Raw genomic sequence first — 21,165 nt, 5'->3', positions numbered from 1 at the left:
TTTAGGATTCTCGATTCTGACGCATGCCTTTTACTTTCTGTTTTACAGTCTGACCCTATCTATCTATCTATCTATCTATCTATTGATTTTCACTCTATTTCTATTTATCTATATTCTACATTATACTTTTCAAATTTTTCTACTGCATAGTGCCTTTTATACTTTCATATATCTACTGTATGTACCATGTACTACCTTTCACATATATTTATCTATTTATTATACAGTGTCTTTCATTTATATCTATATATTATATAGTGTCTTTATATCGCTATATTCCATATAGTGCCTTTCATATATATTTATCTTGTGCTTCTCACATATCTATGTATTTTCTTCATAGTGTCGTTTATGTCTGTCTATCACATATATGTCAATTTACTATATTACAGTTGTGCTTTAAAGTTTGTGAACCCTTTAGAATTTTCTAGATTTCTGCATACAGTAAATACGACCTAAAACATCATCGGATTTTCACTCAAGTCCTAAAAGTAGATAAAGAGAAACCAGTTAAACAAATGAGACAAAAATATTAGACTTGGTCATTTATTTATTAAGGAAAATGATCGAATATTACATATTTGTGAGTGGCAAAAGTATGTGAACCTTGAGGATGATCAGTTAGTTTAAAGGTGAGGTGTCCGGTGTTTTCAATCAATGGGATGCCAATCAGGTGTGAGTGGGCACCCTGTGTTATTTAAAGAACAGGATCTATCAAAGTCTGCTCTTCACAACACATGTTTGTAGAAGTGTATCAAGGCACCAACAAAGGAGATTTCTGAGGACCTCACAAAAAGACTTTTTGATGCTCATCAGGCTGGAAAAGGTTACCAAACCATCTGTAAAGAGTTTGGACTTCACCAATCCACAGTCAGACAGATTGTGTACAAATGGAGGAAATTCAAGACCACTGTTACCCTCCTCAGGGGTGGTCGAGCAACAAAGATCACTCCAAGAGCAAGGCACACGTGTAATAGTCGGCGAGGTCACAAAGGACCCCAGGGTAACTTCTGAGCAACTGAAGGCCTCTCTCACATTGGCTAATGTTCATGTCCATGAGTCCACCATCAGGAGAACACTGAACAACAATGGTGTGCATGGCAGGGTGGCAAGGAGAAAGCCACATTGCTGCTCATCTGCAGTTTGCTAAAGATCACGTAGACAAACCAGAAGGCTATTGGAAGAATGTTCTGTGGACGGATGAGACCAAAGTAGAACTTTTTGGTTGAAATGAAAAGCGTTATGTTTGGAGAAAGGAAAACACTGCATTCCAGGGTCAGAACCTCATCCCATCTGTCAAACATGGTGGTGGGAGTATCATGGTTTGGCATATTTTGCTGCATCAGGGCCAGGACGGCTTGCCTTCATTGACGGAACAATGAATTCTGAATTATATCAGAGAATTCTAAAGGAAAATGTCAGGACATCTGTCCATGAACTGAATCTCAAGAGAAGGTGGGTCATGCAGCAAAACAACAACCCTAAGCACACAAGTCGTTCTACCAAAGAATGGTTACAGAAGAATAAAGTGAATGTTCTGGAATGGCCAAGTCAAAGTCCTGACCGTAATCCAATCGAAATGTTGTGGAAGGACCTGAAGCGAGCAGTTCATGTGAGGAAACCCACCAACATCCCAGAGTTGAAGCTGTTCTGTACTCAGGAATGGGCTGAAATTCCTCCAAGCCGGTGTGCAGGAATGATCAGAAGTTACCGGAAACGTTTAGTAAGGGGGGTCACAGCAGATACTGAAAGCAAAGGTTCACATACTTTTGCCACTCACAAATATGTAATATTCGATCATTTACCTTAATAAATAAATAACCAAGTATAATATTTTTGTCTCATTTGTTTAACTGGTTTCTCTTTATCTACTTTTAGGACTTGAGTGAAAATCTGATGATGTTTTAGGTCGTATTTATGCAGAAATATAGAAAATTCTAAAGGGTTCACAAACTTTCAAGCTCAACTGTAGAACTTTAGAGTAGTGTTGGTGAGATCAGGCCATTCAGCCCAACAAAGCTCACCAGTCCTGTCCACTTAATTCTTCCAAAATCACATCAAGTCGAGTCGAGTCATTGTCCCTAAGGTCCTACACTACTTGCTCTCCAATTCCACGTGTCTGTGGTTCTCGACGTGAAGAAAGACATCCTAATGTTTGTGTGAAATTTACCTTCCTGATATCCCCCCTAATGGTTGCCCTCATGTTCTCATACTCCCTATGATTCACATTGCCGTTATTCGTCTTGTACGTCTTGTTTTTCTGTTTTTCTCCTTTGCAGCTTCTTTTTCAATTGTTTATTAACCAACTACAGAGTTTGTTTTTTTTTTTATAATTTCCTATCAATTTCAAATTTAGGTATGTTCTCATAAAACTCCTGTCCTTGCCATTTGTTACTCAATCGTCTCCATAATAATTCATTCCATTAATTTTCCTGTGATGCACATTAAGCTTACAGTCCTATATTTGCTTGGTTCTGCCCGGTCACCTTTTTATTATAACGGGAATGCAGGAAAACAATACAAGACAAATGAATTGTTTGAAATATCTTGTAATAAATGAAAATGGACTTTCATTGAATTAATTCACTAATTTTCCATGTACTGTCCCACTTGTCCTCCATTCAGTTGGATACAGGCTCGGAGTAATAAACTTAATAAGTTATAGCATAATGAAAATTGTATAATTAGATCTGGACCACCCTGTATTATGGTCACGTGACCCCAGTGGTCCAATCACCTTTACACCCCCAATTCTCTCCTGATTATTACAAAATGCTAAATCCAGTCAGGCTTCAGCGCACTTTAACATGCTGTGTTAAAAAACAGTCAGTGATTACTTCTAAAAACTGCTGCTCTTGTGCTCCGCCATTTGCAAGCTTATCCCAGTTAATATTTGCTAGTGGACAGTAAGCCAGGTGTGTGTGTTCACTTTGGGTGACAATGCTGACCGTTTTTCTTTTCCCAATGAGGGTCTCAGTTGTTCAGTTTGTTGCCTTTCTGACACTTTGAGAAGACCCACAGTCTGCGTAGCTGCTGGACGCTCTCTAAGGAGCTCTGTCTCCAGCATGAAACCTCTCTGTTTGCTTGTCAATTAAGAATATCTGACCAATAACTAAGGGACTGGGCCTTCTGGGAACTGAATGAAGACCAAATCTGAAGTAAAGGAATGAAAGTAAAAGAGACCCCCAGTCAGTGGCACAGCCTGCTCTCCGAGGTCCCAAGGGCTGCATATGTGGGGGCCAGTGTTTCCCTTTACTCATTTGACCTTCATTATGTGTGTGATAAATTACTAAATTAATAAAACAGAACAAACTGAACAGACAGGTAGGCAAACAGATTGACAAAGAGGCTGACAGACAGAGCGAGACAGACAGACAGACAAACAGACAGAAAAGACAGACAGGCAGGCAGGCAGGCAGAAAAGAAAGACAGGCAGGCAGGCAGGCAGAGAGACAGACAGACAGAGAGACAGGCAGACAGAGAGACAGACAGGCAGACAGGCAGACAGACAGGCAGTCAGGCAGGCAGAGAGACAGACAGACAGGCAGACAGAGAGACAGACAGACAGACAGGCAGGCAGACAGACAGACAGGCAGGCAGAGAGACAGACAGACAGAGAGACGGACAGACAGACAGACAGACAGACAGGCAGGCAGGCAGACAGACAGACAGACAGGCAGGCAGGCAGACAGACAGACAGAGAGACAGACAGACAGACAGGCAGGCAGGCAGACAGACAGACAGAGAGACATACAGACAGACAGGCAGGCAGGCAGACAGACAGACAGAGAGACATACAGACAGACAGGCAGGCAGGCAGACAGACAGACAGAGAGACAGGCAGACAGACAGACAGACAGGCAGGCAGGCAGACAGAAAGACAGACAGACAGACAGACAGACAGACAGACAGACAGACAGACAGGCAGGCAGGCAGGCAGAGAGACAGACAGACAGAGAGACAGGCAGGCAGGCAGACAGACAGACAGGCAGACAGACAGGCAGGCAGGCAGAGAGACAGATAGACAAGCAGGCAGACAGGCAGGCAGACAGAGAAACAGAGAGACAGAAAGACAGACAGACAGACAGGCAGTCAGGCAGGCAGAGAGACAGACAGACAGGCAGACAGAGAGACAGACAGACAGGCAGGCAGACAGACAGACAGGCAGGCAGGCAGGCAGAGAGACAGACAGACAGCCAGGCAGACAGACAGGCAGGCAGGCAGACAGACAGACAGACAGGCAGGCAGGCAGAGAGACAGACAGACAGATGGAGAGATACAAGGGCAGATGCAGACAGGCAAACAGCATCAACAGCAGAGAAAAGGACACCCATTCAGAGACAGACATACACTTAACCTGAGATGGACAGACAGACAAACATGAAGTCTGATAAACAGACTGGCAAGGAAACAGAGACAGAGAGAGAGAGATAAGATGGATAGACTGCCAGACACACATAGTGACAGACAGACAAAGAGACAGGTAAGCAGAGAAACAAACAGAATGGCACAGCAGTAGACACGGGCAGAGACAGAGAGGCATAGTGTCAGACACACATGCGGAAAGACACTGAAAAAACAGAGAATGACAGACAGACAAACACATAGACAGACAGACAGACCCACACAGACTGTGAGACAGACTTGCAGCAGACAAACAGACTGATAAAAGGACAGAAACAGACATGGAGTCAGATACACATGAAGAGGCAGAGAGAGAGACAGACAGACAGATAAAAATGGGCAGACGTGGCTAGCCTGAGACATGTCTGCCCACACACACACACACAGACTGATGCCCCAGAGGAGCGTGGAGAGGCTCATCCGGGGGCCGACGTTTACGTACCCATCAAATTCCTGCAGCTGGCACTCTTTGAGGATCGACAGTGCGTGTCCCTTATATTGTGTAACTGCAAAAGAAACATTAAGAGAAGCAATGAGTGGCACTGGGGGGAAGCAAAACTGCCGACAACCATCTTTAACACCTTTGCGCTCGTGCCTGGCATGTTGTTCAAAGGACCATATGGCACAGGCCATAAAACAGAATTTCAACTTGAATGTCTGCATTTTTAATCAGGGAGGCGACAAGGAGGAGCAGGCGCTGCTAGCGGCAGAGCGCTTTGTCACTTAAGTGCTTTTCCTCGTAGATGCAAAACAAGGTCAGCCGCGCACTCAATTATGTTAATGATTTGGTTGTAACCCACAATTAGTCAGTTTATAATTTTAAATTAGTGTTTTGGCGTTCTCGACGTGCTGCTGCCACCACTGTGCCCTGCGAAAGCCAAAGTGTTTAGCAGCGATTCTGAACTGAAGGAACTCAAAAGATAAAGTGGGCTTCACTTGTTTGACGGGCTGGCAGGCAGTCAGGGCGGGGGGGGGCACCGGGGCCACCAGTTTTACACAAAGCCCCCGCCAAAGACACAAAGGAGAGAGGGTGGCACTCCGACTCAGCAGAGCCGATGGCCTCCGGAGGCTACAAATCTGTCACTCTGCATTCCCGTCTCGGCTGCGGTTTTCACCCTGAGTGGCGTCGTAAATGCCAGCAAAGAGGGGATGAGCTGGCATGCTGCAGATGGCACCGAGCAGCGTAACCACGTTTAGCATTTTGCGGGATGGCTTTGCCAGAAGAGACAGCCCAGCTGCAATGGCCCATCAAAGCTTTCTGCTGACGGACGTGACACTTGCAGATGGATTTTCCGTGTAAGAACGCAGCACATCATTAGCTGCGTATCTGCATTCATCTTTCATGCCTGTCTGTCCAACCCCCATTTCGAATTTATGGAAGTGGTGGGTGGCACCGTGCTTGGCACCACAGCCTGGTCACTGTTTTATGTGGAGTTTGCCCATTCTCTCCCTGCCTTTTTCATTAGGCTACCCCTGTATTGGACTGGCACCCTGACCCACTGCTGCCCGGTTAGGACTCAACCACCAAAAGCCTAAAACCAGACCACCATACTAAGAAGATGGATGCCAAGGGCAGAACTGGTTTTATGTGTCCTATAGAGGGCCCTATTGAACCTTCATGCTTGGCACTGCCCTGAACTTTGCCATCCACTACAGAGCCCCTCATGATGCAGGCAGGGCAGACTTTTTATTTTTGTTCCATCCGAGTCTTGAGGTCCATCCAGTCTCCTTCTTGTCTTAATTGAGTTCCTTCGGCTTTTGCTCTGGGCCCACCTATGAGATAATGGCGAGCATCGGCACCTGGAGGATTTCATTCGAGGCAAACACTGTCCTGAGCAGTTTTATTGATGTGAAAATACTTGGTCGTTACATTTAAGTCTGCTGCCATTTTGTGGTTTGTCTGGGATGACAGTCGATACCATGTGACGTGTTTTCTAGCAGCCTCAGCCATTTGCTGGTATCCACCATGTGATTGTTGGAAGTGCAGACGGACTCCTATATGAGGTGGGGGTGCCCTGCTCACCTTGTTCATGGTTCTGCAGAAATAATCATTCTGGTGGGTTTAACTAAGCCATTTAGACAAAGACGATTGCACTTATATTTGACTTTGAGTTAAACTGATGTCTGTATCTATATAATGCACATCTACAGTGGCACACACGTGCGAATAGGGGGACGTTGTGTGGACCAAATAAAGGTAATTCCACGCCAGGCCAGGGGAGGCCGGGGTGCATTAAATCTTCTCCTGCTATCTCTACAGACCAGCCGTGGGAAAACCGAATCAAGAAAGTCACTTCCGGTCCCGGCTCCCAGGCTGATGTCAGAGAAACATCACTTCCGGTCAACCTACATCACTTCCAGTTAACAGACATCACTTCCTGTCTGACCATTTAAAACCGCCATCGTTTCCAACCTTCAACAGTTTTGTCTTGGACTCTCTACAGTCAACTTCATTGTTGCTTAAAAATTCAATACCTTTGCAGCTAGGAATATTATACGGGTGGCTGCCCTAAACCTTTTTACGTGTGTCAAGTCTCTTCCTTTTACAGTGGCGTAGTCGGCAGGATGATGGCCTCCTGGAGAGATCAGAAGGCAAACCTAAACCTAGGCTTGACACACGTTTATAAACCAATGAATCATCAGATGGGTAAGTACCGCTCCCGAGTTGCCGAGTGGGCGTCAGTCGGGGCGTGTTGGGGAAAACTGGAATGTGCTTCAACCCATCATCCTGTTAAAGGTCCGGGGAAAAATAGCCCTGGGACCCACAAGCTAGAGCCAGGTGCGTGAGGGAACGCATAGAGTGCTTATTATGGCCTCCCGGGTGTGGGGACTGCCCCTACTTATCCCACAAAGGGCAAGCCCTTTAATAAAGGTGGGAGAAACCCAGGCTGGCAGGTGAAAACAATAATGGCCTGGAAAATTAACACCGCTAAGGCAACCAAGAAACAGGCCATAGCTTTATGGGCTTAGGTGGTTGGTTGGTTACAGCCTCATAAAAATTCCAGCCACCAAATAGCGGAGCAGGTGGCCTGCGCCTTACTCCTTAAGAGCCTTCCCGGAAAAATTGCCAAGCCGGCCTGGGAATATACAGATATTGTCATATTAGCTGAGACAATAGATCACCTCAAGGCAGAAACCGGCTTGGGAGCGTCAGAACGGGACTCGTGTGAACCCGGGCGTGTTTGCGTCCCTAATACAGAGTCCCACGGCTATAATTATGAGGCATGTTCGGGTGGACCCTGGGAGGCGCCGGCAGACACTGCGAAGCAACAAAGGGGTCTGTGGGGTGATGTGGAAGGAGGTGCGGTGTGCTCTCGCTAATCCACTGGCCTGTTCACACACGGGAAAAGTGTTAGTTAATGGAATTAAAGTAACCGCTTTATTTGATTCCGGCAGTAACATTTCCATTGTTGCTTGCCATTTGATATTATGGTGTAAGAATAAGACCTGCATTACCTGTATTCACGGGGATGTCCGGTATTATCGATCCGCCAAATACTTTATATGTCAGGACGGCATAATCAAAAAGTTAATGGTGGCAGTAATGGATAATCCTCCCTTCCCCGTGATACTAGGAAGAGATTGGGTCGACATAAATAGCGGTGATACAGGCACTTCTCCTCGATTACTAGGTCTAGTCACGGACGTGAATTCAGCGCCCTCAACTTCCTCCACAACGTGCATACAGCTGGCTGAGGTGCGGACTTCGGCCTCTGGTGATGACAAAGAAACTCCCGGGACGTCGCAGCCTGAAACGTCATCAGCAAGCGCTCAGACAGCTCGGGACGAAACCCCGCCCCACGAGGTCGAATCCGATCCTCTCTCACGTCTGCAGTTTCAATTCAGGCAGACGCCGGCCTCATTTAAAAAGGAACAATGGAATGGCGATTCCCTTAAATTTGCAAAGAATGCAGTCGTTCTAATAGACGGCCAACGCACGTCACAACCCATGGCACAGGGTCCTCACTTTGTGCTTAATAATGATCTGTTATATCGGGTAGCAGAGCATGAGGGACAGATGAGGTCACTGTTGTTAGTACCGCGGACTTACCAGCGAGAGATCTGTGAACTAGCACATACCCATCTGCTGGGAGCCCATTTGGGCCCCGAAAAAACACTTGAGAGAATTAAGCTGCGATTTTTTTGGCCCGGATTTAACGAGGAGGTTCGCCGCTTTTGCACATCCTGTCCGGAATGTCAATTGAAGCCGTGCTCCTCTAGTTCCCTTACCCTTAATAGATATCCCTTTCGAATGTATTGGGGTCAACCTGGTGGGACCCCTAGAACCCTCAGCCAGAGGTCATAAATATATATTGGTCCTGGTAGACTATGCTACTCGATTTCCAGAGGCTGTTCCGTTGTGCTCAGCTACTTCAAAAGCTATCGCACGGGAATTAGTTGGGGTATTTGCGCTGTAGGAATCCCTAAAGAAATCCTGACAGATCAAGGGACTCCTTTCACCTCGCAGACGTTCAGGGAGACTGCCAAGCTACTCCAAATAAAGCATTTAAAGACCTCGGTATATCATCCTCGAACCGATGGTCTTGTGGGGAGGTTTAATCAAACTCTCAAACAGATGTTGCGTAAGGTAGTCAATGAGGACGGCAGGAACTGGGACCAGCTCCTTCCCCTTGTCCTTTTTGCATATCGGGAAGTCCCACAAGCCTCCACGGGGTTCTCACCTTTTGAATTACTATATGGATGACAACCCTGGGGCATATTAGACGTCTTAAAAGAAGGATGGGAGGAAGAGGCCCTCCCGTCAACAAATATATTAGAGTATATCGCGCAGTTACGCAATAGATTTGAGAAAATTAGACCCATATTGAAAACGCATATGGAAAAGGCGCAAGCAGCTCAGGCCCGATTCTATAACTGTGGTACGTCTTTGCGGGAATTCCGCCCGGGAGACTGGGTCATGGTTTTAGTTCCTACCTCACATTCCAAATTACTGGCCCATTGGCAAGGCCCTTGTGAAATTAAGGAGAGGAAGGCGCTGGTCGACTGTTTGGTGAAACAACCGAATTGTCGACCCAGTGAGCGGATTTATCATATCAATGGATCGGGATTCTGAACCCTCCTCCGGACAGCTCCGCTCTCTCTTCACTCATCAATTACACCTTAATTTCGGAGATAATTTGACTCGCCAACAACGTCAGGAGCTCGAAGCAGTTATCCTGTCTGTCCCTGAGGTAGTCAGTGAAAAGCCAGGTCGGACCTCCCTGGTTGCGCATGACATTGTGACGAAACCTGGGGTTTTAGTCCGAGAACGCCCATACAGAATTCCCGAGGCAAAAAAGGGCTGAAGTGGAGTTGGAGATCAGATGAATGCTGGAGCTAGGTGTGTCTGAGGAAAGTTATAGTCCCTGGTCCAGTCCTATCATTATGGTCAGTAAGCCTGATGGAAGTTGGAGGTTTTGCAATGACTTCCGTCGGCTTAACCAAGTCTCCCAATTTGACGCCTATCCGATGCCGCGAGTGGATGACCTCCTCGAGCGACTAGGACATGCCAAATTTTTGACTACTTTAGATATGACCAAGGGGTACTGGCAGGTTCCCTTAACGGACTCCGCTAAGGAAAAAACAGCGTTCAGCACCCCTAGTGGTCACTGGCAGTATCGTGTCCTCCCATTTGGATTACATGGGGCACCTGCGACCTTCCAACGTCTGGTGGATAATGTGCTCCGTCCTCATAATTCATATAGTGCTGCCTACTTGGATGATGTTGTCATCTATTCCAACACCTGGGAGGAACACACACTGCAGGTTGGAGCTGTATTGTGGACACTAGCAAAGGCTGGGCTTCGTATCAACCCGAAAAAATGTTACTTTGGGTTGGTCGAGGCCAAATATTTAGGCTATCTAGTGGGCCGGGGTATGGTGAGACCACAGTGTTCTAAAATAGACGCCATTGTGAATTGGCCCCGTCCGATAACCAAGAGGCAAGTTCAGGCATTTCTCGGCTTAGCGGGTTACTATCACCGGTTTGTACCCCGGTTTTCCGAGAGAGCTACGCCCTTGACAAACCTAACAAAGAAGGGTCGACCTAATCATGTGGTATGGGATGAGATATCAGAGACTGCATTCAGTGACTTGAAAACTGGCCCTAACGTCAGCTCCTATATTAAAGGCACCAGATTTCTCTTTACCTTTCATTCTCCAGACGGATGCTTCGGACACAGTTCTTGGAGCCGTGCTGAGCCAGAGCCTCGATGGAGTTGAACACCCCATTATGTACCTGAGCCGGAAACTGTTGGATCGGGAAACTAGGTATGCGGCAGTGGAGCGGGAGGCTTTGGCTATTAAATGGGCGATTACTCAGCTGAGATACTACCTCTTGGGACGTGAATTCACTCTTGTGACGGACCATGCACCCTTGCAGTGGATGGCCTTGCACAGGGAGTCCAATCCGGGGGTCGCGAGGTGGTTTTTGGATCTACAGCCGTATAAGTATTCGGTCATTTATCGCCGGGGTGTTCTGCAAGCCAATGCCGATGCCCTTTCTAGATGCCAGGACTTCTCGGACCGGTACGCCCGACCCGACGGGTCTGGGCTGAGGGGGGAGCCATGTCACACACGTGCGAATAGGAGGACATTGTGTGGACCAAGTAATGGTAATTCCGCGCCAGGCCAGGGGAGGGCGGGGTGCATTAAACCTTCTCCTGCTATCTCTACAGACCAGCCGCGGGAAAACCTATCTGAATCAAGAACATCACTTCCGGTCCCGGCCCCCAGGTTGATGTCAGAGAAACATCACTTCCAGTCAACAGACATCACTTCCTGTCTGACCATTTAAAACTGCCATCTTTTCCAGCCTTCAACAGTTCTGTCTTGGACTCTCTACAGTCAACTTCATTGTTGCTTAAAAATTCAATACCTTTGCAGCTAGGAATATTATACGGGTGGCTGCCCCAAACCTTTTTACGTGTGTCAAGTCTCTTCCTTTTACAACAGATATAATATTAATAATATCTATATATCTGTATATATATCATCTGTAGAATATAAACCAATTTCTGCCAGTCTAGCAGTTCCCCTCCAGACATATTCAGTGTTCAGGCTTGTAATGCACCATCTGTTGGAATATGCAGTACCTTATAATGTATGAAGTAATACAATGCGTGGCATTTTCTTTCCAACAGATGGTTTATCACAGATGTTTGAATTGCTGTTGAGAATCCCACACCAAATGCAGTATAACTGAGGCAACAGACTCACCCTCTATTGGAATGTATTTTGTAATATGTGAAGTCATAAAATGCGTTCACGTTTTCATTCCAACACATGGCATATCACAAACATTAGCATTGCTTTGGAGAATCCTAAGCCAAATACAGAATTGTTGAGGCAGCAGGTAAACTGACAGTATAGAGTAATAAAGGAAAATTTAAAAAGAACAAAAAATCTGCGTAATGTAAGTCAATCTCTGTCTGTCCTGCAGATTAACTGTGTTGGGCATATTCAGTGTTGTGGTGCGCCATCTGTTGGAATGTATTTTATAATGCATGTAGTAATAAAATGAATTGCATTTTTCATTACAACAGATGGCACATTGCAAACATTAGGACTGTTGTTGAGAATCTGGTAGGAAATGAGAGAGAATAACTGAGGAAAAGACAAGTCAAAAGTGTAATTGAATTAAAAAAATAGATAGATATGAAAGGCACTATATACTGTAATAGATAGATAGATAGATAGATAGATGTGAAAGGCACTATATAATAGATACATAGATAGATAGATATGAAAGGCACTATATAATAGATAGATGATAGATAGATAGATGTGAAAGGCACTATATGATAGATAGATAGATAGATAGATAGATAGATAGATAGATAGATAGATAGATAAATAGATACATAGATAGATAGATGTGAAAGGCACTATATGATAGATAGATAGATAGATAGATAGATAGATAGATAGATAGATAGATAGATAGATATCAAAGGCACTATATGATTGATAGATAGATAGATGTGAAAGGCACTATATGATAGATAGATAGACAGATAGACACACGATATGAGGAACTGGTACAGACGGCTGCAGTGCCAGGGGCATGACAGGGGCCTCAGGCCCACAGCCTGACAACAAAAGAAAAGAAAATTGTAAGTCGGGGCCGGGCCGAGGGCCCTACACGGATGCGTAGTTTGCGTATGCCTAAGAACGTCCCTGTTTGTCACGTCTGTCACACGTCATTTACACCACTATCTGGATTTTCAGCACATGAAATCCAAACAAGTCATTCACACTGAAAGTGATTTTGCGGTAGAGCGTCCTCACTGATCTCAAAGTCTGACACGAGTGATGCCTCTGATTTGGCGTCTCCCTGTGTCTGCGTTCTCCTGATCTTGTTGCTCAGGTTTTGGATGAACGTCTATGGTCCCTGCGTGTCACCCACCGCCTGCTCCGACTCCTTTTTTAAAACTCATTTCCACCTCTAGCAGGTTAGCTATGACTTCGATGAGTTGACTTTTGCAGACTCACTTTCTCAGACCTGTTGAGTTCAGCTCTTCTCATGGTGGTCTCGCGTGTGCCGTTGCACTTTAAGCCACACCCCCTACCCCACTACCTGCGTTTTGTTCTCTTTATTAAATTCCTATCAATATCATTGATCTCGGTCATTGACATTTCATTGTCATCACCTCTTACTTTATTTCTGACTGCTGAAGCTACTTTGAATACATTTTGGGACACAGGGGGCGCTCTTGAGCTATCCCAGAACCCAGATCAGGATCAAAAGAGGCTACAATTACAACAAACAAAAAGGCTTATGAAAATAAAAATAAAGCACAAAAGAGAGGGAGAGAATTCACCCATGGAAAGCAAATGACCAGAGGGCACCCCCACTCCACTCCCCAAATCATCTTTTTTTATCTCCCATCAGTTCACCACTAGAGAAATTCTTAGAGCTCCCCCTGGTGGGCACAGATGTCTCTGCACTACTGAATCCCAATTCGTTTCTCCGGAGTCAGGAAACCCCAGAGAGGCCTGTCTGATATCCATCCCATAACGGCAGGGCTGAGGGACTCCTGGTCTGTTAGTGACAATCCCAGTGTCACTCTGTTATTGTATCACACCTAATTAATGGAATACAATGCAGAGAAAAAGTATTTGTGTCCCCAAAGCCCCAAATCCTGGGGCTTATTCAGGGAGCAAAGTCCACCCCCGTGAATAAGTAATTGCCCCCTAACTTGCAGTAATAATCGCAACTAAACACTTTCTCTAATTTGATGCCAGTCTTTCATGCCGCCTGCTGCTTCATTTCAGAAACTTTGGCAGTTTGTGAGCATCGACTGCTTGTCTCTCTGGTCCCCTCAATCGGGTCGAGTCCGGACTTTGACTGACCACTCCAACATTTCATAGCTGTTCAGTAGCCGGCTGCCGTTTGTGTTTCTGCTGCATAACCCAATGACGCTTGAGCTTCGGGTCGCAGATGGAAAAGCAGACAGACACAACAAAACAATGCAGTCCTGAATAAGGAGCACCACCTAGTGGTTAAACTCTGTATGGGTAAGGAACTATATAAAGCTTTGATGGATGTTCTGCACCATTAACCTGGGACTTTTAATACGGAGTGCCACTTGCTGGTCAAACTTTGTGTGTAAGGAGCTATATAAGCTTTAAGGCTCTAAAATATGTTCCTGGGCGCTTCAATATGGAGTGCCACCTAGTGGTGGGGCTTTATAAACGGTAAGGTTCTGTAGACATAGCTTTTGGGCCTTCATAAGGTGCGCCATCTAGTGGTTAAACTCTGTATGGGTAAGGAACTATATAAAGCTTTGATGGATGTTCTGCTCCATAAACCTGGGACCTTCAATATGGAGTGCCACTTGCTGGTCAAACTTTGTGTGTAAGGAGCTATATAACATTTAAGGGTAGGAGACATTCCTGGGAATTTCAATATGGAGTGCCACCTAGTGGTGGGGCTATACAAACTGTAATGTTTCTCTCCACATCCCTGGGGCTTTCAAAAAAGTAGCACCACCTGATGGCTAAAGTCTTTATGTGTAAGCTCCATCTATACATCCATTATCCAACCCACTATATCCTAACTACAGGGTCACGGGGGTCTGCCGGAGCCAATCCCAGCCAACACAGGGAGCAAGGCAGGAACCAAACCCCAGGCAGCACGGCAGCCCACCGCAGGGCACACACACACACACACACACACACGCCAAGCACAATTTAGAATCGCCAATCCACCTAACCTGCATGTCTTTGGACTGTGGGAGGAAACCCACGCAGACACGGGGAGAACATGGAAACTCCACACAGGGAGGACCCGGGAAGCGAACCCAGATGGGTCTCCTAACTGCGAGGCAGCAGCGCTACCCACTGCGCCATCGTGCCTTCATTCAATAATTCTTTTCATAATTCTGTAAGAAAACATCTTATTTTAAGTATGCATCTTAAATGTGTTGTCATGCTTTGTGTATGGAATCAGCACAATGACATATGAATGATCATGTTAAATAAAGTGCTCCAAAAACTTAATGAAACACTTCGAAAACACATCAGATCTCAAAGGTGTAAGCAGCTATTTAAATTTCAATGCTCTAAAATATGTTCCTGGGAGCTTTAGTGCCACCTAGTGGTGGGGCTGCATAAAGTTTAATGTTCTAAACCACAACCCTGGCGCTTTCAGTAAGGAGCGCCACCTGGTGGTTAAACTCTGTATGGGTAAGGATCTACATAAAGCTTTAATATTCTGTACCATAAACCTGGGATGTTCAATATGGAGTGCCACTTGGTGGTTAAACTTTGTGTGTAAGTAAGCTTTATACTGAAGCTCCCAGGAACATATTGTAAAACTTTAAATGTTATATCATTACTTTCACATAAAGTGTTTAACCACTAGATGGGACCTCTTATTGAAGGCTCTAGTGGTAGAGTTACGTACACCGATAGCCTTCAATAAGAGGTCCCATCTAGTGGTTAAACACTTTATGTGAAAGTAATGATATAACATTTAAAGTTTTACAATATGTTCCTGGGAGCTTCAATATGGAGTGCCACCTAGTGGTGGGGCTTTATAAACTGTAATGTTCCACTCCACATCCCTGGGGCTTTCAAAAAAGCAGCACCACCTGATGGCTAAAGTCTTTATGTGTAGGCAGGTATATACATTTCAGTGCTCTAAAATATGTTCCTGGGAGCTTTAATATGGAGTGCCACCTAGTGGTGGGGCTATATAAACTTTAATGTTCTACACCACAGCCCTGGAGTCTTTAATAAAGAGCACCATCTAGTGATTCAACTCTTTATGTGCAAGGAGCTATAAAAACCACAGCTCAACTGAACTCAACTTTTAATGTCCTTCATCCACACACATAGTGGTTGAATGAAATTTCGTTCCTTATAGTCCCCGGTGCACAGGCCAAAAAACAACATACATTTAACATGCACCGTAACATTACCAAAACCAGAGCAACAATACAATAGAACAAAACAAAAGGTGCAGAAGAACTCCGGGTCCTTTAATACGCAGTGCCACCTGGTGGGTACACTTTATCTATAAGACGCTATATACACTTTAAAGCTCGGCACCACAACCATTAAGACTTCAAAATGGAGTGCCACCTAGTGGTAGAGCTATGTAAGCTTTAATGTTTTGCACCCATAGCCTTGGGGCCTACAATGAGGAGCGCCATCTAGTGGTTAAAATATTTGTGTGAAAGAAGCAATATAAGGTTTAAGGTTTTACAGCACGTTCCTGGAAACTTCAATATGGAGTGCCACCTAGTGGTGTGGCTTTATAAGCTGTAATGTTCTGCACCCATAGCCTTGGGGCCTTCAAAAAGGGGTCCCATCTAACGGTTCAACTCTTTATGTGAAAGTAGCGATATAATCTTTAAGGGTAGGAGATGTTCCTGGAAGTTTCAATATGGAGTGCCACCTAGTGGTGGGGCTTTACAAACTGTAATGTTACTCATTAACTGAATTTGGGTGTGCAAGGAAACCCAGGAGATGTGGAGTAAAAGTGACCCAAAGATGGGCAATATGTAGAAAAATAAGTACAAAGATAAGAGAGTGAGCTGTGACCGGAGTGGGAGTGTGTGGCATTCTAACAGGGTGCTGGAGGACAGATAATAATAATAATAATAATAATAATAATAATAATAATAATAATAATAATTCTTTGCATTTATATAGCACTTTTCTCACTACTCAAAGCACTCAGTAATTGCAGGTTAAGGGCGTCAAGGGTTCAACAGAGCAGAGTCCCTTTTGGCATTTGACCTCGGACCTCTGCCCAGTGACAGACAGAGAGAGAGACAGAAAGTGAGAGAGAAAAAGAGAGGAAGAAAGAGAGAAAGAGAGAGAGAGATGGGCAAGGATAAACACATATGGTAACCCCTCCTGACCACCAGAGGGCACACATAATAGCAGCTGAGAGCTCCCTTAATGAAAGAGAGTGTAATTGCAATGCCAGCGAGGTCACTCATCTAACACAAAATGCCCACAATGCCAGTCACGAAATGTCCATTGCATGCCTGGCTGCACTATGGCTAGGATGAGGGTTGTCTGAGGACTTAAAGGGCATTTCGTGACGGATGTCGTTGGGCGCTGCTTGACCTGCGCCACAGGTATTGTGAACCGCACTTAGACCCATCACCTTTAACAAGGGATTGGCAATGCAGGAATATTTAAGGCCACCAGGGGGAGCTGTGAGGACTCTGGATGGGCTGCCAGGTCACCTCAGCATTACTGGCCCTATGTTGGTGCAGAATGTGCAGGAGCTGCCAGAGGGGATGGAGTGGGGGGTGAAAGGAAGGGGCCAGACAAGGGTTCAACACCTTTATACTCAGGCTTTTCATCCTTTCTTCATCTTCTTCAGATATGAAATTCCCTTACTGTTTAATTCATGTTGTGTTTTGGAGTCGTCAATAGCAGACACAAGTAGAGCGCCCTCTGCTGTTGGTACATGACAGAATAAATGAACAGCTGGCATTATCTGGGATTCTTCTTCGTTTCTTAAAAATCCTCCTGTTATTCTGAACGGTGCTATATAAAATATCTGCCGCGTGTCTGCCTGGGGGGGGGGGTTTGCCAACCAGGACCTGAGCTGTTTCATAGTGTAGTGGGTGTTCCAGTGCATGTTCCCCAACCTGACCTTAATGCCCTCTTCTTCAGTTCAGATCAAGTCTTTGGGAGTCTGTGCTGGCAGCTTCAGGTGCAGGGCAGTGCCAGTCCATCATAAGGCACACAAAAACAGAGCCAATTTAGAGGTGCCAGTTACACTGATGTGCAAAACTTTGGCAGGTTTACCAGATCACCTAAACCTAAACAGTCACAGGGAGAACATGCAAGCAATCACACAGGCAGTGCCCATGTTAGAAGACACAAGAAGAACAGGCTGGGTGACAAGGAGGCAACATGAAAACTCCACCCTGGCAGTGTGCGAGCTAGAAGACATGGGGAGAACACGCAAGCGCCAATCGTCAGCGCCCAGTGCTCATCCAAATGGCACCCAAGCTGAGAGACATGGGAAAAACATGCAAACTCCACCCAGGCTAGGAGACATTAGAGGACATGCATATGGCATAGAAGCTGGGAAACAGAGGAAAATATGTCAAATCCACCTCGGCAGTACCAAGGCTGTGAGACACGGGGGCAAACATGAAACACACCTCGAAGGGCACAAAAGCAATGCCCAGGCTAAATAACATGAAAATAAGAAGTAAACTACACCAAGCCTGTGTGACATGAGAGAACACGCCAATGCCACACGTGCAATGCCCAAGTTGGAAGACAATGGAGAACATGTAAACTCCACCCTGGCAGTGCCCAAGCTAGAGGAAAACATACATACTCTGCCCAGGATGGGTGACATAGAGGGAACACAGGAATGACACACAAGCAGTGCTCAAGCTGGGAGATGTGAGAAAACATGCAAATGGAGCACAGGAAGGTAGACATGGGAAGAACAAACATACTCCACCGTGGCAGTGCCCAAGTTAGGAAACATGGAAAGAACATGCAAACTCCACTAAGGCTGTGAGAAACTGGGTGAACAATGCAACTCTACCCTGGTAGTGCTCAAGATAGAAGATAAAGGGAAAAACGTGAAAACTCTGGCCAGACTGGGCAACATGGGGATGACATGCAAATGAAATGCAGGCAGTGCCAAGGCTGCGAGGTACAGGAGAATATGCAAATAGCACACCAGGTGGGAGAAATGGGAAGAACATGCAAACTTCACCCAGGCAGTGCCCAAACTAGAAGACACTGAAAGAACATGCAAACTCTGTTCAGGGTGGATAACATGGTAAGATCATGCAAATGGAGCACAGACTGGCAGACATGGAAAGAACATGCAAACTCCACTAAGGCTGTGAGATATGGGGTGAACAATGCAACTCCACCCTGGCTGTATGCGGGCTACAAGACATGGGGAGAACACGCAAGTGCCAACTGTCAGTACCCAGTGCTCATGCAAATGGCACCCAAGCTGGAAGACATTGGATGACATGCAAATCGCATGCAAGCTGGGAAACACAGGAAAATATGCCAGCTTCACCTCAGCAGTACCAAGGCTGTGAGACATGGGAGTGAACATGAAACACACCTCAGAGGGCACAAAAGCAATGCCCGGGCTAAATAACATGAAAAAGAACAAGTAAACTGCACCAAGGCAGGGTGACATAGAAGAACACGCCAATGCCACACATACAATGCCCAGAATGGGAGAAAATGGAGAACAACTCCACCCTGGCAGTGCCCAAGCTAGAAGACACAGAAAGAATATGCAAACTCTGTTCAGGATGGATAACATGGGGAGATCATGCAAATGGAGCACAGGCTGGCAGACATGGGAAAACATGTATACTCCACCTTGGCAGTGCCCAGGCTAGAGGATAAAGAAAAAAAACATGCACACTCTGCCCAGGACAGGTGACATAGAAGAAACATGGGAATGCCACATGGGCAGTGCCCAAGCTGAGAGATGTGAGATAACATGCAAATAGCAGACAAGGTGGGAAAAATAGGAAGAGCATGCAAACTTTACCATGGCAGTGCCCACGGAGAAACTCTGCCTGAGAAGGGTGACATAGAGAGAATGTGCAAATGCCACACAGGCATGGGACAGCATGCAAACTCCACCCTGGCGATATCCAGGCTAGAAAACATGAAAAGTACACGCAAAATTCACCCATGCAGCACCCAGACTTTGAGACATGGGGTGAACATGCACATGCCACACTGGCAGTGCCCAGACTGGAAAGCATGAAAAGAAAAGACAGACTTCACTCAGGCTTGGAGACACAGGGAAAACATGTAGATGCCACATGGGCAATGCCAGGTTGGGATTTGTATCCTGGGTTTTAAAACTGCAGGCCAGCATCACCCACCTCTATGCCACCATGTTGCCAATTACATATTACCCAGTAAGGTGCTCTTTGTCTGTTTCAATCTCATATATGTGACACGCATCTTCTTCTACAAGCAGCCCCTCTGGCACCCAGCATTTATGCACAGAACACATTAGTGAGCTTGCAGGCACTTACGGTGAAATGCGCTATATACTGAAGGCTTTATATGCACCACAGGATGGGACTTACTTGTGACGTCGCTCTGAATATTGGCGAGCCGAAAGAGTGGTGCCACCTGCTCCTGGTAAACATCATTTGCTTCTTTCTTGTGGCTGTTGGGGTTCACAAACACCTTGAGGGATTTTGGTCTGCCAGAATATGCTAGAAAAAAAAATAAACAGAAGACGTCATTTTTGGGAGGGGTGTCACCGGCGGTCTTGGTGGCACATGAATGACATGCTCGACCCTGTGCCACAGACTGTAACTTGAGAGAAGGGCATCAGTCAGATGGGCAAACCTGAAGGGCTGCCAAGATAAAGGAAGAGGAGGCAGGATGGGGAGCCACCAGAGGTGCTCTCCTGTAAAAGGCGCCATAAATTGTGCTGCATGCACTACAGCAGCTGCCAGCGGCGCCCAGTGGGTTCAAGTTTCTCCTCAGCGCTCTGAGCCTCCGTCTTTTGTCTTTTTAATTCCCCTCTCAGCACACTCTGATAATCCATTTAGAGTGAATTCCCCTCTGCAGACGCTCGTTATCTGAATCCGACACTCCAGTGACCCCCCGGGCGGCCGCTGACCTCACCTGCTAATGAGTCCGGGGAGAGGCGCGCCTGGACAGCAACGCCCAGTCCAGAATGGGGGGGGGGGGCGTGAGGGGTCACAGTTGAACACCAAACGGGGACCAGGGGAGGCAACTGGGGTCTCCCAGGGGATGTCAGAGGCGGGAACGCCTCCCGGTGGGGACTCGACAGCAGTGCGGCCTCACAGTTGGCGCGGAGATTTGATACTGCAATTTAGGCCATCGACAGGGAGGCCGCAGCCGGAGCAGGTGCTGCAGGGAGCCGGGGCTGTTAGTCGGGGTCAGCAGAGAGGGAGTGAATGAGCGGCAGGGGGGACTGGGGGCGGTGATTATGGGGTTGATGGCGCCAAAATAAGTGAAGTCACGTGTGACCAGGGCAGAGACTGTCATATAGTGCCTTTCACAGTCTGTCTATCACAAGCTAACTTTCAAATCTATACATCGACAGCAAAGTGCTTTACATATCTATCTACTGATCATAAGGTATCATTCACATCTATCGCTTATATAGTGCCTTACACATCTATCTATATATCTAACATCAAATCTATACATCTGTTATATAGTGCCTTTGAAATTTGTCTGTTAAAAGACACCTTTGAAATCGATTATATAGTGCATTACACATCTATTATATAGCAC

The 21,165-nt window shown here is 46.0% G+C and overlaps 1 protein-coding gene across 3 annotated transcripts in view; it reads right to left on the bottom strand.

The window, feature by feature from the left end:
• cerkl (ceramide kinase-like) overlaps positions 1–21,165 on the bottom strand; it is a 225,457-nt gene that overhangs the window by 85,397 nt on the left and 118,895 nt on the right. For 2 of the 3 annotated variants that reach the window (XM_039757749.1, XM_039757750.1), the window contains 2 exons: positions 19,977–20,108; positions 4,847–4,910 (listed from right to left, as the gene is read on the bottom strand). In XM_039757749.1, coding sequence (XP_039613683.1) covers positions 4,847–4,910; positions 19,977–20,108 — 196 coding nt within the window. The remainder of the gene's footprint in view (positions 1–4,846; positions 4,911–19,976; positions 20,109–21,165) is intronic. The other variant, XM_039757751.1, reaches the window with a different exon arrangement.

This window comes from Polypterus senegalus, chromosome 6, assembly GCF_016835505.1.
Source record: "Polypterus senegalus isolate Bchr_013 chromosome 6, ASM1683550v1, whole genome shotgun sequence".
NCBI classification, from domain to species: Eukaryota; Metazoa; Chordata; class Cladistia; order Polypteriformes; family Polypteridae; genus Polypterus; species Polypterus senegalus.
Note: the sequence above shows the minus strand (reverse complement) of the source record. Positions and strands in the feature narration are given on the sequence as shown.